Source organism: Grampus griseus, assembly GCF_964374135.1.
Source record: "Grampus griseus genome assembly, chromosome: 4".
In the NCBI taxonomy this organism is placed as follows: Eukaryota; Metazoa; Chordata; class Mammalia; order Artiodactyla; family Delphinidae; genus Grampus; species Grampus griseus.
In genome coordinates, this window is record NC_138997.1 from 19,921,812 (window position 1) to 19,946,670 (window position 24,859).

Below are 24,859 nucleotides of genomic sequence, written 5' to 3' on the forward strand. Positions count from 1 at the left end.
TCTTGTGACTTCATTACCTCGAGGAGCCCCTGCCTCCCGCTGTTCAGAAAATGACTCTCTGCCCAGGGCTTCGCCCAGCCTTCTCCGGCCCCGAGGGGTAGATGCTGGGGGCTGGAGCTACCTGCCAACCCGTCAGAGAGGACTGCTGGGTGGGCACCTCTGCCCCTTCTCTGGGGATCTCAGGGCAGGACTCCTGTCTGACCTGCCCCTCTGGGACGAGCAGAGGTGGCCGGGTGGCAGCACCCCCAAGAGGCGTGCTTGCCCCATGTGGAGCCCGGAGACCCTGTGAGGCCTCAGCGCCACCTGCACGTGCTGCCCCCGCCCCCACTGGCCACTTCCACTCGGGGCTCCCGTGGCCTCCCTCAGTCACAGTGCCCCTCCTCTCCTGTTGTCACTGTCTGCGCTCTGGTCCAACTCCTGCCCGCCCCGCCCCTGCAGAGGTGCACCTCGGAGCCTGGCGCGGGAGAGCTGGGTGAATGCCTGCCAGGTTGGGGGTGTGGCGGTAGGGGCGGCGCTTTCTCCTCCAGGGGAGCATCACGCCAAGTGACGACGCTAGCAGCAAAGGTGTATGGGGACAGGCTAGGCTGACCGGAGGGTATGGTGTGTCCAGTGCCAAGGCCGCGCCTGTACAGGGGATGGGCTGTGCCCTGTGGGGCCTGAGTCACCCTTGGGGCGGAAGCTGAGAGGTGACAGTCCTGAGGGGTGGCCCTTGCACTGCCCTCCGGGGCTGCGTGGAGGCACCAGGCCCTGCAGTCCCCGGGGCACACTGGCAGGTTCCCGGGGGGCTGCAGGGAATGGGGCGGTCAACCTGCCCCGATTCTCAATCCGCTCTGTCCCCTGCAGATGGAGGGGTGCAGCCTGGCCCCGTCCCCAAGTCGCTGCAGAAGCAGAGGCGGGTGCTAGAGCGCTTGGTCAGCAGCGAATGTGAGTACGGCCGCCGGTCCTGCGCTTGCGACACCCCTTGCCGTGCTGTCTCTCCCACCGCCCCGAGCGCCGTGTCTGCTCCCTCCTGCCAGTCCAGGCCTGGCCTCCAGGGTCTTGGAGGCGTGATGGATTTTCAGTCCCTCTGGGGCTGTTGATTGGGTGTCAGTGTTCTGGGCTCTGGGATCTGGACCCTGCCCACTGGGAGCATGCACTCTGGAGGGACAGCGAGGGCAGCATGACAGTCCCTGCAGGACAAAGAGCTGCCGGGGGCTGCGAGCACGCCGGGTGCCCGAGCCAGTGAGGGTGAGGAGGCAGCTAGCCCTCGGAGGGCACCGGGGGGTGCTCCAGGCCAAGCAGACATCACAGGCAGAGGCCTGGGGGCACCCAGCATGGGCTGTGGGGAGGTGGGGGATAGAGGGCAGAACATGGCGGGTGGAGGTAGTGAAGGTGTGCCAGGCACACAGTAGGCCCGGCACACAGTAGGTCCTCAGAGGATACGCGTTGACTGGCGGGGTTAGGAGGGGGCTGAGCCGCAGGGCGTCAGTGCTGTGAGCAGCCAGGGCCAAGGGAGGGCAAGGGTCACAGGGGCCCTGGCGGTGACGGTGGCTGAGGAGTCAGCGTTGGAGCTGGGCTCAGGCAGCCCCTAGGCTTGAAGAGCTAGGGAGGGGGCCGCTTCGGGGGAGGGACAGCACATCACCAAGGCGAGGAGGCCATCGGCAGGCCTGTCGGCGTCTCTCCTCCCGTCGTCCGGGCCCAGGGAGGGGTTTGCCTGGCCCAGCCAGCGTGCCCCTGCTCGCCTGGCCACGCGGGGTGACAGTGCTTGCAGTCTCGCAGACCCCATGTGTTCTCTTCTGTGCTTTAGCCAAGAGCTACATAGCAGTGGACGACTTCGTGGAGATCACCAAGAAGTACGCCAAGGGCGTCATTCCCGCCGACCTGTTCCTGCAGGATGACGACGATGACGAGCTGGCAGGCAAGAGCCCCGAGGACCTGCCCCTGCGCCTGAAGGTAAGCGTGGCTGGAGGCACCCGTGGAGGGCTCTCGGCCCGGGCTGCGCCGCCCTGCGCCCCCCAGCGCTCCCCGGGGAGCTGTAGGTGGGGGGCCTCGCCCAACACAGGGGCCTCAGGGACTGTGTAGCTTGTCCCTGCGGAGGCTCGTCCTGCAGGGACGTCACCGTAACTGCGTAAGGACGTGTCCTTGTGAAGGGAGGCCTTTCACGTGTGCTCAGGCTCTGAAACCAAGGGCACTGTCGGGGGCGGGCAGGTTCAGTGGGTGATGGACAAGCTGAGGCACCTTCTCATCTTTCCCTGCCAAACGCCATCGGGGGACAGGATGCCGTGCCCTGGAGGCCACCTTTCACTTAGACTTTGTCATTTTGAAAAATTATCCGTTTATGGCACAGAGTGGAGGTCAGTTCCTCGAAGATGCCTTTTCCCTAAAGCAAAGTGCTGTGTTCAGGCGGCCAGGAGGCCCCTGCAGTGGTGCCTGTTTATCTGGATCTGCAGGGGCTCGGGGAGCAAGCCAGGTGTGGTGTGGAGAGAGTGGCAGGGAGGTGACCGAGGGCCGACCTGAAGGGGGGAGCGTGCGCTTACACCGTTGGCCAGCAAGCAGCAGTGGCGTCAGGGAGCGAGGGAGGCTTAGCGTGACAGCCAGGAGTGGCTGCTCGTGTGGCCCTGGTGTCACAGCTTTTGTCTTCCTGGTCACGTGGTTGTGACTAAGGGTGCAGATGTACAGTGCGGCCACACCGCCCTTCACCAGATTTCCCCCAGTTCAGCTCACGGGCTTGAATTAGTTGTGTCTGTATCTCACATTGCCGAGAACACCAGGATTTACAGAAGTCTGGCTATCTGGCCCCAGACAGGTCCATCACCACGACTGGCCAGGAGGGCCCCGGCCAGCACAAGGGCCTCTGAGCAGACCAAGCGTCACAGAGGTCCTGGCGTTAGTCACACAAGAATCCGTCGGGTTCTGTGCATCCCCAGCTGCCTGGGAACATGTGTGAGCTGCCGTCAGCGTGGGAGAGTGGGCTGTGTGTGTGCGAGCAGGGTCAGGGCTGGTGACAGGACGTGTGCTGACGTGTCACCCTCCCAGACGCAGTGCAGTGTAAGCACCGTGCTGGGGCCTGGAGGTGGAGGCTCAGAAAGCTGCCCTCGGTGGGTGGAGAGGCCGACTTGGAAGCAAGTTCCACAGAGATGCTGCAGCCCAGAGAGGTGGGTGTGAAGGCCACGCTCAGGACCAGCAAGCTGAGTGAGAGTCCCTGAGGGCAGGTAGGGTGTCCAGGGTGAAGGTTCTGAGACGTGGGGTCAGGATGGCCCAGGAAGCCAACCAGGGAGGCCATGGCTTTTATTGAAGGCCCACTCGGAAGCAGGCCTGGGCTAAGCGTGTTCACAAATGACATTAGTTTTCTTATTAAAGCGAGCGAGGGAAGGTGGAGCATTTGCTGTGGTTCTTTGCAAAGAGGAGGTGCTCCCCAAATGCCAGTGAGGGTCAAAGGTGAAAGGGTAGTGGGAGAAGACCCATGGGCCAGGTGGTCCTGGCCTGGACACCGTAGTTTGCATTGTTCTGGCATAATTACTAATAATGCCTGCTTTCAAAAGCATCCTGGTTTGGACAGCAAGTTATGTTACCCTCCTTACGGGTAACAAGCTCAGTGCTGTAAGATATCTGAAAGTCCTTTTTGGGAAAAAGATTTGAAGTATTCCTTTTTTTTTTTTTTTTTCAGTTTTTGAAGTTGTCAGAGCACTTTGATTCTTTTACACTTTGTCTCATTAAAAGCCTTTGGAAAAAGAGAGAATGAATCATAGCGGTGTCTCCTGGAACTAAAAGCTGTCCCAGCCTTTATTAGTCCCCTGGAGGACAGAAAGGACGCGGGCCCGGGGAGCCCTCAGCACCCCAGTGGGAAGTGACAGATGCCTCTCTGCGAGCTGACGTGACCCCCAGGGATGTTCCAGGCTCCGAGCTGCCTCTTCTCAAGCCTTTGGTGACAGATGAAACCTTCGTAAAGATGAATTCAGGAATATTTTAAAGGCATAATGTTTTTGTATTAAATGATTGAGAATCCAGCACATGAACATTCACTCAGGTCCGAGCAGAGTCTAGTTGACCTGCTGAGTGAGCGGTGGGTTCCTTGGTCGGCTTCCCCTGTTGTAAAAGGCTGTTTGCTCGGTTTCTCACATTAGCCGAGCGACTGGTGACCACAGCCCTGGCCAGGTTGCCCTGTCCTGTCCTTTCGTGAACTGACTCCCTACTCATTTTTTTTTTTTTTTTGGCCGCGCTGTGCGACATGCAGGATCTTAGTTCCCCGACCAGGGATCGAACCTGTGCCCCTAATAGCGGAAGCGCAGAGTCCTAACCACTGGACCACCAGGGAAGTCCCCCTACTTATTTTTAAAAATTTCTCTCCTGCTCAAAGAAAAGTTCATTTTAATTTGTTTGGGCTTTCTCTACAGAAGAGGTTTCTAGTCTCACAATTTGGTGGGGCCCCAAGAAGTAGGGCTTGGGTAGAAGCTACAAGGGACAGAATTGGGACCTTAAAAGGAGAGAACTGGTCATGGTGGCCCAGGTGCCTCGCCGTGCGGGCAGAGGCTGGCACCATTGGACATCAGGTTCTAGAAGCTTTGTGTCTTTTAAAGGTCCTCTCAACCATGTGATTGTGTGGCCTCATGGGCAAAAAAAAAAAAAAAAAAAAATAGTGTGAATGGTTTTGAGCATTAGGATAGGATTTCAGATTAGTTTTAAGGTCCCAGCTGCTTGGGTACCTCCAGGCTAGCTCCCCCAAAGCTGTCCAGTGCTGGTTGTGCAGAGAGAGAACGGCTGTGGGAACAGCCGCCCTGGGGGGCCTCTCATCTGTCTGGTTAGAAACGCCCCGTCCACAGGGATGAGCCGAGAGGCCGCCGCTGACGCACTCACGGGTTCTTTCCATTGCTCTTTCCATCGCTGTTGCGTGCTGTTGCGTTTCAGCTGGTGGGTGTGGCTTTGGGCCGAAGGGGCCCCTCCCAGAGGAAGCCGGAGCAGGTTATTCTTGGAGACACTGGTTTGCTGTCTGGCAAGTGTCAGAAATCCACACCAAGGATTATGGCGTCCGACGTCCCCTAGTGCCACCTCCAGATGGGGTGGGTGCTGTGTCTGCTTCTGGGAAGCTGGCCCCAGTGAGCTGGGGGGGCCCTTAGTTGGTTTACTGGTTTGTTCATTTTCTTGCCCATTCTAAAACAGAGAGTAAGTGGACCGTCACAAACACGTCGGGAGGAATGCAGCTCTGCGTGCACGCGCGTGTGTGTCTGTAGACACAGTCTTACACACTCCTGTTTCCGCTGTGAGCCCGGGTCACTCTCATCTGGAGGACTCACTCTCCTGGCTGCTCCCGGGCGTCCTGGTCATCCTGAGTTGCCTGCCAGCCGCAGCTCTTGGGCAGATGACGGCCGCACCCCAGTATTGTCACTCAGTTGTACACACCCAGGATCCCTGCCCCTCCTCGGCCCTCTGGTGGGTGGGGCAGAGCGAGTCTGTCCCCAGGGTGTGGGTGGAGGCTGTGCTGCCCACCTCACCCGGGCGCTGACAGGGCTTCTGTCATGTAGCCCCTCGGACGGGCTCTGGGCACAGCTGGGCTTTGCTGCCCCCAGGCGTGGGTGACCTCCGCGAGGACCCAGCCCCTGGTGCAGTCCTCCTTGAGGAGGACCGAGTGAGCACCGGCACTGCCCACAGCTACTTTCTTTATTCACCCCCTTCGGCTTCCCTCCCGTCTCCCCGGAACCGTGGTGGGGCTGGAGGCCTCCGGGATTCTGTACAGAGAACCAGGCAGGTATGGGGGCCACCCTGGGTGGCAGAATCGCCCTCGCTTCCCTCACAGCCCCTCATTCGTCTTCTGTTGCGGAAAAGGCCGAGGGTTTCTGATGCTCTTTGCAGTGAGCACAGCCCGGGGGAGTGGGACCCAAGGCAGGGCGCGGTGCTGCCCTTGAACGTGGCTGTGAGGGTTGTGCGTCTGTTCTAGCAGTCGGTGTGCAGGGGTGGGGGGTGCAGGCGGCTGGTGTCGGGCCTCCTGTCACAGTGAAGACGTCGCATCCGCCCCATCGCAGCTGAACCCTTTCCATTCACATGGCTGCCGAACTCTCCTTCCCGGAGTCCCTGCTCCGCTCCTGGGTCGGTCAGAGCCCAGCGTAGGCCGGTAAAGCAGTGGTTCCTCTCCCCCTTGGTGGATGGGTGAGCCGCTGAGGCTTGGTGACGTCCCCTCCACAGGGGTGGCTGAGATGCAAGCAGCCCGGTGCTCTGTCATCTTTGCAAGTGTGAGGCCCGTGGGGAGGGAAGAGGGGGCCAGGTGGGCTCTGCCAGGCGCCCCAGGTCTCGCAGCGAAGACCAGCCCTCATAAGTCTGGAGACCCTGGTGGAGGGTTGGGAGTCAGGGGTGGGCGGGAGGGAGGGGCCAGGCCCTGCAGGATTGGGCGGGATCGAGGGAAGGTTCGTGAGACCACCTGGAGCATCACCACCTGCAGAGGGTGTTACAGGTGGAGGGACCGTGCGGACCAAGGGCCTGGCCGTGGTTGAAATGACGGGTGAGTTCGCTTTGCCCAGAGCCGGGGGCAGTGCGGGTGAGTGACAGAGAGCAGCGACACGGCAGAGAGTGGGGCTCCCACCCCGGCCACGTTCCAGTGCCCCTCCTTTGTCTGCACCCCTCCTCCCAGGTGGTCAGATACCCGCTGCACGTCATCATGGAGCTGAAAGAGTACCTGATTGATGTGGCGTCCCGGGCGGGCCTGCACTGGCTGTCCACCCTCGTGCCTACCCACCACATCAACGCCCTGGTCTTCTTCTTCATCGTCAGCAACCTCACCATCGACTTCTTCGCCTTCTTCGTGCCCCTGGTGGTCTTCTACCTGTCCTTCATCTCCATGGTCATCTGCACCCTCAAGGTTTTCCAGGACAGCAAGGCCTGGGAGAGCTTCCGTGCCCTCACCAGCCTGCTCTTGCGATTCGAGCCCAACCTGGACGTGGAGCAGGCCGAGGGGAACTTCGGCTGGAACCACCTGGAGCCCTACGTCCACTTCCTGCTGTCTGTCTTCTTCGTCATCTTCTCCTTCCCCATCGCCAGCAAGGACTGCATCCCCTGCTCGGAGCTGGCCGTCGTGTCCGTCTTCTTCACGGTCACTAGCTACATGAGCCTGAGCACCTCGGCCGAGCCCTACACCAGGAGGGCCCTGGTGACCGAGGTGGCGGCCGGCCTGCTCTCCCTTCTGCCCACCGTGCCCGTCGACTGGCGCTACCTGAAGCTCCTGGGCCAGACCTTCTTCACGGTGCCCGTCGGCCACTTCGTCGTCCTGAACGTCAGCATCCCCTGCCTGCTCTATGTGTACCTGCTGTACCTCTTCTTCCGCATGGCCCAGCTGAGAAACTTCAAGGGCGCCTACTGCTACCTGGTCCCCTACCTGGTCTGCTTCATGTGGTGCGAGCTCTCCGTGGTCATCCTGCTTGAGTCCACCGGCCTGGGGCTGGTGCGTGCGTCCATCGGCTACTTCCTCTTCCTCTTCGCTCTCCCCATCCTGGTGGCCGGCCTGGCGCTGATGGCTGCAGTGCGGTTGGCCCACTGGTTCTTGTCCCTGGAGCTCACCAAGGTTGTGGTCACCATGGTGGTCTGCAGCATCCCCCTGCTGGTCCGTTGGTGGACCAGGGCCAACTTCTCCATGGTGGAGATGGTCAAGTCCCTGACACGGAGCTCCATCGTCAAGCTGATCCTGGTGTGGCTCACGGCCATCGTGCTCTTCTGCTGGTTCTACGTGTACCGCTCGGAGGGCATGAAGGTCTACAACTCCACGCTGACCTGGCAGCAGTACGGCTTCCTGTGCGGGCCGAGGGCCTGGAAGGAGACCAACATGGCCCGCACCCAGATCCTCTGCAGCCACCTGGAGGGCCACAGGGTCACGTGGACCGGCCGCTTCAAGTATGTCCGCGTGACGGAGATCGACAACAGCGCCGAGTCGGCCATCAACATGCTCCCGCTCTTCATCGGCGACTGGGTGCGCTGCCTCTACGGTGAGGCCTACCCGTCCTGCAGCTCGGGCAACGTCTCCACGGCCGAGGAGGAGCTCTGCCGCCTCAAGCTCCTGGCCAAGCACCCCTGCCACATCAAGAAGTTCGACCGGCACAAGTTCGAGATCACCGTGGGCATGCCCTACAGTGGCGCCAACGGCACCCGCGGCCCCGAGGAGGACGACATCACCAAGGACATCGTGCTGCGGGCCAGCAGCGAGTTCAAGGACGTGCTGCTCCACCTGCGCCAGGGCAGTGTCATCGAGTTCAGCACCGTCCTCGAGGGCCGCCTGGGCAGCAAGTGGCCCGTCTTCGAGCTCAAGGCCATCAGCTGCCTCAACTGCATGGCGCAGCTCTCACCAGCCAGGCGGCAGGTGAAGGTCGAGCGGGACTGGCGCAGCACTGTGCACGGCGCCGTGAAGTTCGCCTTCAACTTCTTCTTCTTCCCCTTCCTGTCGGTGGCCTGAGGATGCGTCCTGTTGCAGGAGTGTCGGTGCATGTGGCTGCCAGGACCTCCCCCCACGGCCTCCCGGCTGAACAGCGCAACACTAACCACTGTGTGTGTGTGTGTGTGTGTGTGTATGTGTGTGTGTGTGTGTGTGTGTGTGTGTGTCCGCACGCATGCGCAAACACAGGGCTTTGGAGACCACTTGTCACGTGTAGTCTGCTCACACCTCTGTGAACGGGCTGACTCCTTTAGCTCTGTCCACTTTGACTGCCCAGTGTGGTTGGAAATGGCATGCACAGCCTCGACCCGCAGTCCCGACCTCTCCGTGCGCAGCTGGTGTGCCAGGCTAGACCAGGATTCCTGTGCCCGAAAAACACTTTACAGACGCTGCCCTCCCTCCCCTACCACCTCCACGCATGCCCCGGCCCCTCATTTACTTCTGTTTGGGTTTGTTATTTAAAGAACCAATAGTGCTGCTCTGTAAACTCAACGATAGCTTTTCTTATTTATTTGGTCACTGCTAAGCCTTGACAGCTGTTTGCAGATCCTGGGGGCCTGCAGAGCCGCTCTGTCATATGACCAAGGCCCTGCCTGATTCTGAGATCGGAGGCCGCATGGTCAGAAGCCCCGAGCTCTGCATCCTGCAGCCTGCCCGCCTCGCAGCTCTCCTGTCTGGTGGGTAATGGGTGAGTTTGCGAGGGTCTCGCCTGAATCCACCGGGACTAGGAAATAGAAGGAACCCGGGGCGTCCCCTCCCGGTGCTCAGAAACGCTAGGCCGTGTTCAGAACCAGAAAGCAGAAAGTCAGGGTCCTAAAGCAGCCGAAATAAAAACCTTTGATGAAATCCACTGTCCTTTTCTTTCTTTAAAAGAAGCCTGTTTTTTGTACGTGTAAGAGAATCAACAGGTGTCTACCCTTGTACTGAGTTACATACAAGTGCAGCTGGGGTTACAAAGAGCAGAACCGATTCTCAGTGAGCGACCCCGACACTACTAGGCCAGGGGCCCCTGCAGTGTTTGCGCCATCACCCAGCTGTCTGCCCGGGTCTTACTAGGTGTGAAATGCTCATGGTCATGATTATTTGTGAAACTGAAATCACCGCTGAAAGGGCACATACGTGGTTATTCGTGGTTCAGTAGCTGTGTTGTTCAGCAGTGTGTTGCTTGTGAAACCGTATCCTGTATTCAGTGATGAACAATGATAATTCCATAGAATTATCATCAGAACTTGAGCCATCTAGGGGTGGCTAGAGCAGCTTGGGGTCCCTCAGCAAACTTAGCACCCTGGGCACGGGTGCATGCCTGTCTGGGCCCCTTGGGCAGGGGGACATGTCTGTCTGGGTCCCTCCGGCCTTTGGTTTCTTCCCTGAGGTTGAGGACAGCCTGGTCCCCTCCTGCCCCCCGGTGGGCAGTGCCCCCCACCCAGTGAGCTGCATGTCCAGTTCTTTGCTGTGGTCAGGAAACCTGGAGTTGTTCACACATCCTTCTGTGGTTTGGAGTTGACTCAGGGTGTGGCCACCTCCGTTTTGAAGACGCATCTCACCTTGGTGGGTGGCAGCGGCATCCCTGCATTGCTGACTCTTTCTGTTTTGTCTTCCTGCCTGGTCTGGTCTGCCTGAAATCCCATGTTGGGAAGTGCTCAGGAGGGTGGCATCCCTTTGTGCCTCTGGGTTTCTTCCCAGGTAATGAGATGAGGTTAAATGTCAGCCCCACTCCCCTCTCTGATCCGGAGGTTTGTGAGGCCATGAAGTGAGTTCACAGTTCAGCTCTGCCTCCCAGACTCCCCACTGATTGTCTGGAGGGCGAGGAAGCTGCCTGGCTTTCTGAGTGAATGCAGATGACCTCATATCATCCTCACTGGGCAGGGGGCAGGTGCCGTGACAGCCCTGATCCACAGAAAACGGTTCCAGTATTAGACCGCGATCTGCTGGTGCCCTGTCCTCTGGGTCACGCTGTTACTCAGCTCCCGAGCAGAGCGCCTCCTTGGATCAGGGGGTGGTGTGGTCTCACGGGGATTGCCCTGCATCCGCCATTCAGCCCCTGTCCCTAGGTCCCAGTGTCCTGATCTATAAAATGTAAGTCTGGGTTAGGTCAGTGGTTTGCAAAACTACTTAGCAATGAAACGCTGTTTAAAAAACCAAGTGTGGGACTTCCGTGGTGGTGCAGTGGTCAAGAATCCGCCTGCCAAGGCAGGGGACACGGGTTCGAGCCCTGGTCCGGGAAGATCCCACATGCCGCGGAGCAACTAAGCCCATGCACCACAACTACTGAGCCTGCGCTCTAGAGCCCATGGGCCACAACTACTGAGCCCACGTGCCACAACTACTGAAGCCCGCGTGCCTAGAGCCCATGCTCCGCAACTAGAGGAAGCCCGCATGCAGCAACCAAGACCCAACGCAGCCAAAAAAAAATTTAAAAAAAAAATTAAAAAAAAAAGCCAAATGTATTTGATCAGATGGGCCTTGCTAGGTTCCTCCCTGTTTACCGCACTTCGTTCAGTACTTTACTACAGTTATCTACGGTGATAACTCCTTCCTGGAACAGGCTTTCTATCTTAAATATTTTAGGCAGTAAGGGTGAAGTTCAAAGGTCCTTGCTGAGTCTTTCGGGTCCTGCTTCCTTTCAGCTCTAAATAATCCACATGCCAGAGTGGCACGTCTTGGAGCAACTTGGCCCGAACACACCCCCATCAGTCTCAAAAGAAAGTTTGACCAGAAACTTCTTTCACATTCTCAAGGAACAGATAATTGGTATAAACACGAATAAAGAAAAGAGCGACTTTGGATGGAAGAATCTTACAAGAGTTTATTGATGGTCTGATGTAACTTCCTCATAAAAACCAGTGCCTCATCCAAACCCATTTGGGAAGGAACACCTTTCCTTAGGACTTCGTTAGCAGCAATGTGGCCTTTTTCCTGGTTTCCTCTTGAAGCCAAGGAGGACCTTGTGGGGCTCCTAGCCACAGAAGCCTTTTTGTGTCCCCTGTTTCTTGTTTGTAGGAAATAGGTTTCAGCCTCCATGACCTTCCCTAAGTTCCAAAGGGCAGGTTCAAACAGCTGTTGACCAGGGAAAGGAGGTGATGCAGAGACAAGGGAGGAGCAGTCAAAAAACAATAGTGCAGCCTTGGGGCAGGTCCTGGTTCTGCCTCAAAGGATACACATAACAATATCTTTGAGCTCTTCTACAAAACTAAAATCCCCAACAAATGGAAGATGTTAAGTACTTGATGAAGCGTTCTTCATTCCAGAGAAGGTCACGGTTTGACAACCTCAAGAACCAGAGAAGCTCATCAGGAAACTACCTGAGGCCAGATTAAAGGAGCGCAGGGCCTGCACGCACCCTGATAATAATCAGCAACCCACCCTTGAGCCGCTGCTATAAAACTCCTCACCAAAGCCTTGGGTTGGGACACACAGTTTTTGAGGGCAGGAGCCCGCTGTGTCCCCCTTTTCCTGGCAAGGCAATAAAGAAATTCTTTTCTACACCCAAACAAACAAATAAACAAAAACAAGTGTACAGAACTCCATGCAAAAACAGTGTTATTTGTAAGTTCAGGTGTAACCTATGCAGCAGATGAGAACAGGAAGCCACCTGGCTGGTTTGAACCCCTCATCCCAGCTGTGTGACCTCGGGCAGATTCACACTTTCCAGGCCTCCGGTGCCTTTTCTGTAAATTGGGGATGTAACAGGGCCTGCCTCATCAGTTGTTTTTAGGATTAAACTAGTTAATTTTATCGCAGGGTGGTCACAACAGTGTCAGGCACTAGTAAATCTCAGTACACTTGTGAATGTTTTAAATGAAGTCAAGCATTCATGGAACTTTAGAACCAATTAAGAACCTTTATGGAGGCCCTCACCAAACGAATGTCCCTTCTAGCTTTTAAAAAGTTTAACCTTTGTGAAAATAACCATGTTTAGCTGAACGGAACTTATTGGAGTGGCTTAATCCACAGGGGGACTGGTGTCAGATGATGCTCTGTCTGCACCCACCTCCCAACCACCACACCCGCCGGGACTCACAGTCCTGCCTTTCTGCCTGCTTCACAGCTTTAATTCCTCATGACTACGCGTCAGATAAGGTTGGCTAATACGTATGACTTAGCATCGAAAACGTTCCTTATTTAACTTAACTAATGAGCTTTGATTCCGTTCATTGCCGCCCTCGAACAAATATTTATTGCACTGTGGTGCTGAGCAGATGCTGTAATTGCACGGTTGGAATCAAACCCAGTTTCCACCCTCAGGGAAATCACACAAGTCAGATGTGTGTGGGCCCCAGTGCAGAGTCAGAAGTGCCCTTCTGCCTTCAGACACAGGAAGTGCTATGGGGGCCCAGAGAAGGCAGAACTTCAGCCTGGGGAGGGAGACGGGGTCCGGAAGGCTTCTGGGAGGATGTGGGGTTTGCCCCATTTTGATAGCAAAGGGAGAGACTGGATTTGGTGAGGTCAGAGGAAGACTATTCAACATTCAGGGCACCCATTGATGCCTCAGGCGTCACCCAGGACGCCAGGGGGTTCCAGAGGATAGAGCTTGGGGTCCAAAGACCAGGTTGGAATTGAGTCTCTGTCCTGCAGGCAGCTAGAGCCCCTCTCTTGACTCTGAAGCCAGGGCCCTCATAAGGTCAGGGCTGAGCTCTGGAAAATGGGTCAGAGGGTACTTTAAGGCACCATGTGGAGGAGAAAGGAGACAGTGGAAAGGTCATCCCCCGTCTCCCAGCAGACCTGGCCAGCTGGCCCTTTGGTGGTAGATACTGCTTCTATGGAAGCTTCCACGGGGCCATAAACACCAAATGGCCTTGACCCCTGTGGCCCTGAGGGTCCCCGGCCTGCTTGCTGTCCTCCTTTCCTGTTGATAAACAGGTCGCTGTCTGCCGGGCCCAGGACCAGGTGGTAGGCGCATGGAGGGATCTGCAGAGGTCAGGCTGTTGGTGGCAAAGAGTGCTGCTTCCGGGAGCTGATCCCCACCCTCTGTGAGGCGGGTAGGGGACCTAGGTCTCTGAGCGTCACTTTGTTTACATGAGGCTGTTTGGTCCTGAGAACTAGGTCCCATGGCCCGCCCCCTGCCAACATTTACACGTGAGAATTGTTAAAGGTTCATGTTCATGTTGTGTGGACTTGGCCAAAGTTACGTGGCCAGGAGGTGGCAGAGCTGGGACAGAACCAAAGCCTGTTCTTTTTACAGAGCCACAAAGAAACCACCGTTTTCCTGGGGCTTAAAATCCCTTTTCAGGGCTTCCCTGGTGGCGCAGTGGTTGAGAGTCTGCCTGCCGATGCAGGGGACGCGGGTTCGTGCCCCGGTCCGGGAGGATCCCACATGCTGCGGAGCGGCTGGGCCCGTGAGCCGTGGCCGCTGAGCCTGCGCGTCTGGAGCCTGTGCTCCGCAACGGGAGAGGCCACAGCAGTGAGAGGCCCGTGTACCGCAAAATAAATAAATAAATAAATAAAAAATCCCTTTTCAGAACATTGCCCACAGGGGCCATCCTCGGGCCTGCCAGGAAAGAACTGTGCTGACCGCAGGGGCCACCAGCAGATCACACCATGTCTGAGCACCTGCCAGGCCTTCATCTCTCTGGGCCTGCAGGAGCACCAGGGGCTGGTCTGCAGTGGTGGGTGGAGGTGGGGGGGGTGTCTCACCACGCTTCCATGAAGCATCATGGTGTTTGTGCTGCTCGGGGAAGACCCAGTTGAGGCCTGGAGAGGGTTTGGCACCAGAGCTTCCCACGCATCGCAGTGAGACCCCCCCGCTTCTGAGTGCCCCAGAGGGGTATTCTTTCACGGAACCTGCCCTGTCCATCCTCTTGAGGGGTGGACAGCAGTGTCAGAAAGGCCGCACTCCCCTTGTGGACGTGCTGCTAAAGACCAGTTCTTCAATGTTCAGTTATTCAAATGCTCTTTTCCATTTTTTCATTTCCATTCCTATATCCCAATCACACGTCATGTAACTGCAAAAACCCAAATTTCTGCATGTACCTATTTCAAAGTTGTCCATAAAGCAGGACCTTGTCGTTCCTGAACGTGCTGTGAGACAACAGAATCCTTTAACCGTCCCAACTCCCGGTCTGCATGTCCAGATGTCAGGGTTAAAGCCACACCAGCCCGCTGTGCACATGTAAACCTCACCGAGAAGCGCTGGGAGAGCTCCCTGCACCTGGCAGGGTCTTCACCTGGGGACAAGTGCTGCTTGTCATCATGAAATAAAGAAAATTCATTCGTTCAACAAATGCTGAGCACCTACGGTGTGCTGTGCTCTTCTGAGGCACAGGGGATGCAGCAGTGAACAGAGTGGTCCCCACCCCACGTCAGAGCGTGACGTTTCCTGGTGGGGGGCTGGGGGGCCATCAGCCAATAATAAAGTGACATAATGCCCAGGAGAGAAAGGGGCCACAATCACCTGCCACGAGCGCTTTAGAGGCTCCTGTCCAATTTGCCAGGGTTCGTGTGTTTTCTCCTTTAATCATCATGGCAGCCATTGCAAGATAGACATTTCCACTTTGAAGATGCGGGAGGGAAAATAACCACCCCCAGAGGTGTCCATGTGCTAATCCTCTAAACGAGGCAAAAGGGACTCCGCAGATGGGTTAAGGGTTTTGAGATGGGAGAGGATCCTGGATTATCCAGGTGGATGCAATGTAATCACAAGGGTCCTTACAAGAGAGGGGCAGGAGTAGTATCAGGGAGAGAGAGATTGAGGATATGCTACTGGCTTGAAGATGAAGGAAGGGACCATGAACCAAGGAATGTAGATGCCCCTAGAAACTGGAAAAGGCAAGGAATGGATTCTCCCCTAGAGTCTCCAGAGGGAACCGGCCCTGCTTGAGAGTTTTCATCTTGATATTAGCCCAGTGAGACCCGTTTCAGAGTCTGACCTCCAGAACGGTAAGATAATGAATTTGGATTGTTTTGGGTCACTAATTTTGTGGTCACTGCAGCCACAGGAAACTCATACAGAGATGGAGTGGGTCAGGAGGCTAGTGTCCTCCAGCTCACACAGCCAAGTCTTGATGGAGCTCAGACTCAAGCCCCGCTGCTGGCCCTCTGCCTGGCCATTTCCTCCCAGCTCCATAGAGCAGTTTGAAGTTCTCTTCCTGCAGTGGAAGCTGAAGTACACATTTATGGCGGTACTGAGCGAGGAGGAGAGTAGCTGTCCTCCTGTTACACGGGGGACAGAAGACCTCTGTGTTCTGACCATAAGTGCTCTTGACAGGTGGAAATTCCCAGGGGCCTCAAAACCTTTCTGCAAATGGGGGGGGTATAAATTATATATGAAATGAATGGATGAAAAAATAAAATGGACACAGTAGTTACTTTTAGAAAGCAAAATGAATAGATTAGGATATCCTTAAAAGGGTACCTAACTACGTTTTTTGTTTTTTTGGGTTTTTTTGCGGTACATGGGCCTCTCACTGCTGTGGCCTCTCCCATTGCGGAGCACAGGCTCCGGACGCGCAGGCTCAGCGGCCATGGCTCACGGGCCCAGCCGCTCCGCGGCATGTGGGATCCTCCCGGACCAGGGCACGAACCCGCGTCCCCTGCATCGGCAGGCGGACTCTCAACCACTGCACCACCAGGGAAGCCCCATGAAAGTTTTTAAAGGGAATAAGGGAAATAATTTCAGTTAATCATTGAGATCGGAGCTCAGGGCCGTTGCCATCTCCCTCTGTGTGCAGGCTTGTGTGCAGACTTGTCAAATCCTCATGACCTTTTTTTAGATAATATCTTGTTCACACAGTTTGTGAGATTACTGAAGGGGAAGCTAGGGAAGAGATCTGGTCATCTGTTAATTACTTATTCTTCATTCCTACTTCTTGATCTACAGAAAGAACCAACAAGTTAGGAAGGTATCGTGTGAGCAAAAGATTTGAAAGGTGTGCTTGGGCCAGAGATGAGTAGGGCATGGGGGCGCCTGATTTAAAAGTTAGTCACGATGTAGTTTTGCTAAAGTGACAAGAGAAAAGGGATTTCCTGCAGAGGACTGTTTTCTGCAAAGAGCTACTTACAAATCCCCCCCTTCAGATATCATTCCATTTCTATGGGATTAAGGACGAAGGTCCATCTCCTGTAACTGCTTAATCCTGAGAAAGGGCGTCGAGGTCTTAGAGTGAAAGGTATCGACATGGGTCTGAAGCATCTCTTTGCTGACAGTTTTAGCTGCCCATTTACATATACGGGCAGAACAAGCTACTATTATTTTGATGCCCACAAAGATATAGATTATTATGAGCAGTAGTGTTAATCCCATTCTCTTGAGGCCAGTTCTTGGAATTGTGCTGGCCACAGATTCAACACTGCTCAAGATAGAGCGGCTTATGTCATGGCTGCAGTCTCGTCATCACGCAGTTAGCTTTTCCCTCTGGTGGCAGTTACAGTATCTGTAAAACAACTCAGGAATGTACATCAGCTACTGAATCTGTGACTCTATCGTCCTCATCGTTAACTGCTCGAGCCTGCTCTCTCGTGACTCAGGGAGGCCTGGGAGACCTCAGCTTTTATACAAACAAGAGGCAGGGGACATTGAGGGACCTTTGTACTTGGGAGGGGGCCCGCACAGGGTTCTGCACGGCTCCAGCATTAGCAGATACCAGCACCACTCCATTTATCTTTATCCCTCGCAGGTGCCCTTCTTCTCTGGTAGTAGAGCCCTGACCTTGAGCTGGACCTTTGGCTGCCCAGGAACAGCCCTGTTTCCCAGCCTCCCCTGCTGTGGGCCTAATTTCTGGTCACTGGAAGTAATTGGAATGGATACAACATTCTTCTCCTGTTCTGAGAGTCAGGGGAGAGGTTGGGTTGGCCTCGCTTGGCTCATACACTGACCCCATGACTAAAGCGGGCGAGACACTTGGTCCAGCGCTGCACCCAGCCTGCACACATGAGGGAGCGGAGGTTTCTCCCGAACCAGCTCATAGCCCAGTTACCAGTAGATGGGAACGTGGCTGCTGGTGGTGATGAACCGCATCCCTGCCCTCCCAGCCTGCGTGGCTGCAGGGACTCCAGATTCTGGCCAGCAGTGCCAGGGGTCCTGGGGGTGCATGCAGAGCCCACACCACCCTCCTGAGTGGTGTCGGTGGTTTGGTCAGCCTGCTGGCTCCGGGTGCAGCAAACCCCTCTCCTCCCGGACCTCGCCCTCCCCCAGCCCCCTCCTCCCTCCCGCAGGCTCCCTGCTGCCCTCCGCGCAAGGCGGCTTCATTCTCAGCATGGACACAGGCTACCCTGATTTCCCACAGGGACCGGGCTGCAGGGTTTGGCAAGACTTCACTGAAGCTTGGTCCCAGTGCGAGGGCAGAGCGATGATGTCATTCAACACGCTTCCAGGGGGCCCAGGCTCCATGCTGACCACTTCTGCCAGGATTTTCTTCTTTAATCTGCACCACCCCACGAGGTAGGTGCTATCATTCTCCATGCTTTGTGGATGAGAAAACTGAGACGCGGGAAGGGTAGGTAACGCCCCCAAGATCCACAACTGCCCTCAAAGCCAGGCTTTGAATCCCTGAACTGGGCTCCAGCGTCCCTGCCCTGAACCACTTAGCCTCTGTGCTGCTCACATAGTGGGCACCCAAAGAACATTTGTCGAGCGAACAAATGAGTGATTAAGCAGGTTTGTAAAGGTAAATGGTGAAGTTAGTTCTCATCTGGCACCCCCCATAGGCGTTACACGTATATTAAATGAATAAGTCACTTCTCCAGCCATCCATCTCTATTTTGCATGTTTGTACATCTTTTAATAATGGATTCCTTTCCATTTTTATTTTTACTTTTGTCTTCCTAATATTGCTGCCTTCTGCGGATGTCAGTTCCTCTCTGAAATTCATTGTCACTTGACTGTGTGGGCCCCATGTGGAATTCTAACAGCATCCAGGTAGCGACAATGGGGCTTTGTTGTTTAAAAGAGGACATGGCTGTTTTAAATGAATCACTCACAACTCGGGCAATTATCTTGAGCTCTATAAGCTTCTCCGTTGCTAGGAAACCATCCCTCCCAGCTGGTAAGCCTTTGGTAAAGTTTCGTCGTCGAGCGGTTCCACTTCTGCAGGCCCTGAGCCAGCCTGCTGTTCCAGGCTGCGAAGTTAGTTCCCAGCAGAGGAAAAGCAGCAGTGGCCCGAAAACACCCCTCGGACGGCACCCATGGGGACCTGAGGTGGCTCAGGTGGCGGCGACTCCAGGACCCAGTCTGGGGGCACACTGCCTGGGGGCGGATCCCCAGTTTGTGGCCTTGGGTGAGGTACCCCTCTCTCTCTGTGCCTCAGTTTCCATCTTTGTAAAATAAGGAAATCACAGCATCCTCGTTTACGGCGACTTGCCGATGAAATAAGAAAAGCTCACAAAAAGCTCTCAGCACGGTGCCTGGTGCAGTGCACGGCTCAGAAGCGCCCGCTGTTAATACAACAACGACACGGAGTGTGAAGGGTAAGGACGCTGCCAGGCAGCTGGGCAGGTCACCGAGGGGCCCACACTCCAGGCCACGGCTCAAGGGCATAGTCCAGTGGGTGTCAGGAGCCTCAGAGGCTCGGGGCTCGGGGGAAACAGGGTGATGGCTCTGCCTTCACCTGAGCAGAGGATGGTCTGCAGTTGGGAAGAGGTCTGGCGAGGGGAGCAGAGTTTGAGCCTTGTTTCACGTGGCCCCTGGAGTGCTCGCCCTGTGGCCTGCCCACAGCTCAGCCCGGGGGCCCGTCCACGTGTGCCGCTCCCCGCAGGGCCCTGGCCCTCTAGCATCCCCACACCCCTCTGTGCTACCATCTGGCTGCCAGCCCCTGAGCACGGCTCAGAGCTCCCGGCAAGGCCCCACCCTGGCTGCCCCCAAGAAAGGCCACATGGAGGCCGGTTCCGCCTTTGCTGCTCGACCTTAGGCGAGTACTTGGACCTCTCTGGGGTCCTCATCTGTGAAAGTGGGCAGGAATCTGCTGAAAGTATTGGCTGTGAGATCAGAATGAAGGGACCTGAGTGTGTCCACTCCCCAGAGCCACTGCGACAAAGGACCACAAACTGGAGTGGTTTAAAACAACACACTTATTCTCCTACAGTCTGCGGGGGGCGGTCAGAAGTCCCACGTGGTCTCACTGGGCTAAAATCGATGTGTCGGCAGGGCTGTGCTCCTTCCAGAGGCTCTAGGGGAGAATCCATTTCCTTGCTTTTTCCAGCTCCTAGAGGCCACCCACACTCCTTGGCCTGTGGCCCCTTCCTCCATCTTCAGAGCCAGCGATGACAGGTGGAGTCCTCATGTCACATCTCTCTGACCCTTTTTGCACTGCTGCATCTCCCTCTGAGTACAGCCAACAGAGGTTCTCTACCTTCTGGGACTCATGTGACAGACTGCTCCTCCCTGGATAATCCAGGATATGCTCCCCATCTCAAGGTCCATCATCTTAATCACACCTGTGGAGTCCCAGAGCTGGTGCTCAGTCAGTGCTGGGTGGGGCTGGATTTGGTAGGGCTGAGACCACGGTATCGTCACCATCCTTTGGGCATCTGCCATGCGCCGGTGCTTCCACCATCTGAGTTTGAATCCAGACTCCTCAACTTACAAGTTCTTTGAATTTCGGCACAAGTTAAATCTTACTCTCCCTAAGCCTCAGTTTCTCCAGGTGTACAATGGGTATAACACTAATACTCCCCCCCTTCCCCCACAAAAAGGCAAAACATGAAGCCTAAACGAGATACTACCATGGGTTTAACAAGGTATTTTTTATTACCTCACTAGTCATCCCAGCAAGAAGGAGTGGCATCGCCCTCTATTTACACATGGGGTTCAGAGAGGTTAGCCCATTGTCCAAGGTCACACATCCCGGAAGTGGCTTTCCCCTCCTTTATCAGTGTCCTGGGGTGGAGTGGTTGATGGAGAACTTAGCCAAAGTCCTGCCAGCACACCCACCAGGACAGCCACTTCCTTCCTCCTGCTGGGCCCGAAGTTAAAACACCCTCTTGAAAGTGGAAGCAAGGCCTGGGCTCCCAGGAGGGGAGCAGGGAAGCCACGGGGTACATGAAGCACTTCCCCACACAGTCTCTGGCTTATCTCAGCCATTGCAGCATGTGGGGCTGGGCCTCTCTGGCTTCCAGAACCAATCCAGATGCCCTGTGGTCTGGTTCCTCCCAGATCCTGTTCCCCAGGACACTGAAGCATGTGTGGTGCTGCTGCTGGCGGAGCACCGTATTAGGAGTTAACTGGACCAAACTAGAAACGTGGCTCCAGCACCTGCTAGCTGTGTGATTTTGAGCCAATTCCTTCACCTCTCTGAACCTCAGTTTCCTCATCTGTGCCATATTCTCAAGTTGGATGTGAGGCTCAAAAAAGGTGAGGGGAGAGTGTGAGAATATTTGAAAATCATGGTGGGCTATGCTTCCTTGCTTCAAAACAAGCAAAGCAAAACAAAACAAGACAACTCATTTATTGAGAGCTTACGTGCCAGGCACTGCACTTTGCAGGCCTTATCCAATTGAATCTCGCCCCTCCCCTCACGACCCCAAACCACGAGGTCAGTACTATCATCAGCTCCATTTCCTCAGTGTTGAAATCAGAGCTCGGAAAGGTTAAAGGCTGCCGTAGAATCTGGAGGCAGGAAAGCCTGGAAGTGAGCCAGGCTTCCCATGTGTATCCCCATCCGCCATATGTGCCTCCTGACGGGACCCATGGCCCATTAAAAACAAACAGCATTCCAAGCCTCATTTTCCATGTAACATTTGTTATTTTATTGGAAAAAGCTGGTATTAACATATTTATAATTTTATTCAACAGTTGGATAGTTTGTGAGACACCAAAGAAAACAAGAATGCACCTATGAGTCACAGAGTCCAAAATGGTCAGGCCTGTCTACTCTACCACCACGTACCCGATGCCACCGAGCGATCAGTCCTCAGAGTATTGAAATAAAAACAAAAACAACGCAACAACTTCACAATGACTATGTGAACGCCCGTACATTCAAAAAGAGCAGAAAATTTAAACGGTAAGGAAGCAAAGTTTGTGACTATGTTACTGGCCCTTCTGCCATGTCTAGTTTTGCCCCTCCCCCTCAGCCTCTTTTCTCAACACACATTTTATTCATAATTTGCTTTGGACATCATTATTTTCCAGGGATCCAAAGGCATGCTTTTTCTTCTGAGATCTTTTTCTTTCTTTCCCTTTTTTTTTTTTTTCTTTCTGGTTTGGTATCCAAAGTTTAAAACAGAGTAAGGAACCAGGAACTGTATTAAGACCTCCTTCTGAATACAGATTTGCACTTTGTAGAAATGGTCCATGTTAAATCTATGATCTGACAGTAACCTCTATCTGCAAATGCAAATTTCCTCTCAGCATCTGAATCAGAAAGGGAAATGGATCACACCAAATACCCCAGTAATTGTGTAAGGCCCTCAGAGCTGGATTTTGGCTTCAACAAGATTTCTATACAACCACATTTTGAACCTCTTTACAAAGGGAAAAAGAGGAATCCATCCCTGTGATTGTTAACTTTAGTTAGAATAGATATGTACATATAATACTGTCCAGGTTACCTGGATTTTACAGTGATATATAAACAAACGTTCTTCATTCATGTTGATTAAAAAAAAAAATCGATGGACCCATTTCCTTGTGTAATTATCATATGGCTGGAAGTGAGTGCACATGGGTTCTGTGCTTTGACACACACAAAAGTAGACCATTATCTGTTGAGAAAAATCTCGGGTTGGGCCTATTTCCTGGGTTAGGTTACATCTTGTAAAAAAAAAAAATGTCGGATTCGGTTGGGCCTCTAAACTCCGCTTTTTGAATCAAAATGCAAGCCACGTGGTTCCGCTGCCAGTTCCAAGGGCAAAGACAAGTGGGCCTGGTGGGTGGGTGGGCCGATCTGGTCCTGACAGCGGGAGGAACTGTCCTGGAAATACCGCATTCTCTGCGGCCCGAGGGGAAGTGTCCTTTGGGACTGAGGGTCATAAAAGAAAATTTATCCTAAAATGGTCATAACATGCAATTTTCTTTTGGAGGCAGTTCAGTGCATCTGGAAAAGGAGCTGGGGTACAGATGTGGGGTGGAGAGAGGGCGGAGTTCCTCGTTACCCAACAGGTGAGGGGCACCCCGGGGGTCTTCTGCATTCTGTGTCTCGATTCTCCCCGGACCCTCGTCATTGTCCCACCTGCTCTGTCCTGCTTCACAAGATGAAGAGATGTTTCCAGAAGCTTCCAGGCTAGAATGCTGCTTTAACATAAGCCACCAACGTGGTGGGTTATAAAGGGCCTTGTGGGAGCGCCTGGATGGGATTCCTGACTCCCCCCTTGGTTGGTGCAGGCCTTGGGCCTCAGTTTTCTTGTATGCACAATGGGAATGACAAGTTATTCACCTTTAATCCCTGGCGCCTGGCACAGAGCCTGGCACTCAGTGCGCAGTTGGCATTTATGGAGGAAATGAATAGGCACCCAGTTCACAGGGTCGTGATGAAGATTCAGAAAGATCATGGAGGGAGCCAGTACGAGTTCCCACGAGGTGTCAGTGACGGCTGCAGGATGACAGGAGAGCCACAGGGCGGCTGCAGGGACAGACCCATGGGCCTGGGGGGCTGGCACTATGCCCAGCACGGGGCAGATGCTCGCGAAGGGTTGTTTATATGGTGAAGAACAGGCACACACATGGGATTCCATTCCCCTTCCTCTCAAGAAACTGTAACAGACCTGGGATATTCAAAGACATTAAAATAACCTAAAAGAGCTTGCAAATTCTCAGCATGAATTCACGATCCAAAAAGCAAAACAGTGAGACCCTCGGCTCTGAAACAGTGGCAATTGCTCCATTTATCATCAAAAGAATCCCTGGCTGGCTTGTTTGAGCTTCGTTCTCTGTCCCCGGAGCCCTGATCTGGAGCCAGTGAGGCGCGCGAGAGAAACGGCTCCGGGGCTCCCGCGTCCCCAGAAAGGAACCTCTGGAGTGAAAAATTAACGCGCAGAGGTAAAAATCCTAATAAGGTGGGAACGACTGCACGCGGTTAAAGTACGGGATGAAAGAACTGAACTTCAAGGCCGACAATCACGTCGGTTTACTGTGAATCCTTTTTCCTGTTTTCAAACAATCACCAGCAAAGGCGGTCCGGCCCCGGGATGCTGGACGGACGGCCCGGCGTCTCCTGGTGGCCGCTCCGCGCGTGGCCGTGTGGCACCTAGTGCATGTCGGAGTTCACCTTGTCCTGGAAGATGTACAGGTTGTTGGTGGCCGCGATGGCGATGATGTTCTCGGCCGGGTGCCAGGCCGTGTGCAGGATCTTTTTGGTGAAGTCCAAGCTGTCCACGCTGATGTCGTCCCGCCTCCGCTTGCCGCCCACGCACACGCGCCGCGGCTTGAGCACTGCCCGGGGCTTGCTGCTCTCCCGTGACGCCTCCAGGGTCACATCCCGCTTGGTGTTCCGGTCAAACATGCGGAAGAAGTTGTTGTAGGCCCCGGTCATGATGACGCTGGTGGGAGACGGAGCGGCGTCAGGCGGGGCAACAGAAGAGAGAAGCCCGCCCCTCCTCCCGGGGCTGCAGGACCATCGCCCGGGAAGCAGACGGGGGACACGCCTGCCTCTTCCCACCTTCTCTTAGGGTCTCTTGTCCTCCGTCACATCTTGGCTGCCTTAGCACACAGACTTAGGGCCAGGAACTGAGACCGTTTAATGCTCTGCCCCAAACATTATAAAAACATTCCCTTGTATTTTGTTTGCCCTTTAGTCCAAAAGAGAGAGACCTAGGCTTTCAGTAAGACCAACAACAGCAGAAGACGAGCAAAGTGGAATAAACACAGGAGACACTGGGCTACAAACTCTGCGCTGACAAAAGGCAGGCCCCTGAATCAGCCAGATGTGGCCTCCTGGCGGGGACCCAGGACCCTCCTGTTGGCTGAATAGTTGAATGACTAAATGATCACTGTCTGCACACCATCAATGTGCAGGTGTTCACAGACCTCCCCCGTTCTCCTAAAGAGCATTCTATATTTGTCTATCCACTCCCCACCTCTTCTCCCTACCTCTCCTAAGGAGAAGGGATTCCTGTTGGACCAGAGGAAGGATGTTAATCTACACAGTAAGAGATGGGAGAGAAAAGAATACCACCTACATGGGCCTGGGCCTGGAGAAAGGGGTTGGGTTTTGGAGCAGCTGGGGGCAGGGCATACAAAGTAACTGGGGAGGTGGGAGTGAATTCCAGAAAACAATACTGAGGGTAAGGAAGTGGTCCCCTTCAATGTTCTTCAGGAGAGATGCGGACAGATTGGAATCCCTCCTCCCGTTAGGAGATGAACTGTGCTTCCTGACGGTGTCATTGCTCCAAGATGAGCCACGAGGACCCCTCTGTTTACAAGGGTTATGCACATGAGCCATGTCTTCAGTATCACCCAAGTCACAGGAGTAATCCCGTGCACTGGGCTGTGCAGGGTCAGATGCTCAGGCTCCCCGAATGATGCTGAGTCCCAGGCTGAAAGTGACGTATATCCTTGTAACATATTTCCTTCTTGTGGGAGAACCTGGGCTGACACCAGGAGAG

General features: G+C 54.7%; 2 protein-coding genes across 2 annotated transcripts in view; one reads left to right on the top strand and one right to left on the bottom strand.

The window, feature by feature from the left end:
- Positions 1 to 9,204, top strand: part of WFS1 (wolframin ER transmembrane glycoprotein) — a 28,116-nt gene extending 18,912 nt beyond the window's left edge. Inside the window, exons 6-8 of the mRNA XM_082653278.1 lie at positions 844 to 924; positions 1,787 to 1,932; positions 6,599 to 9,204. Of these exons, the coding sequence (XP_082509404.1) occupies positions 844 to 924; positions 1,787 to 1,932; positions 6,599 to 8,407 (2,036 nt within the window). The 3' untranslated portion in view covers positions 8,408 to 9,204. The remainder of the gene's footprint in view (positions 1 to 843; positions 925 to 1,786; positions 1,933 to 6,598) is intronic.
- A 14,154-nt stretch (positions 9,205 to 23,358) lies between these two features.
- Positions 23,359 to 24,859, bottom strand: part of PPP2R2C (protein phosphatase 2 regulatory subunit Bgamma) — a gene marked incomplete at its 5' end in the record, with an annotated part of 133,319 nt that continues 131,818 nt past the window's right edge. The window contains one exon of the mRNA XM_082653279.1: positions 23,359 to 23,794. Within this exon, the coding sequence (XP_082509405.1) occupies positions 23,503 to 23,794 (292 nt within the window). The 3' untranslated portion in view covers positions 23,359 to 23,502. The remainder of the gene's footprint in view (positions 23,795 to 24,859) is intronic.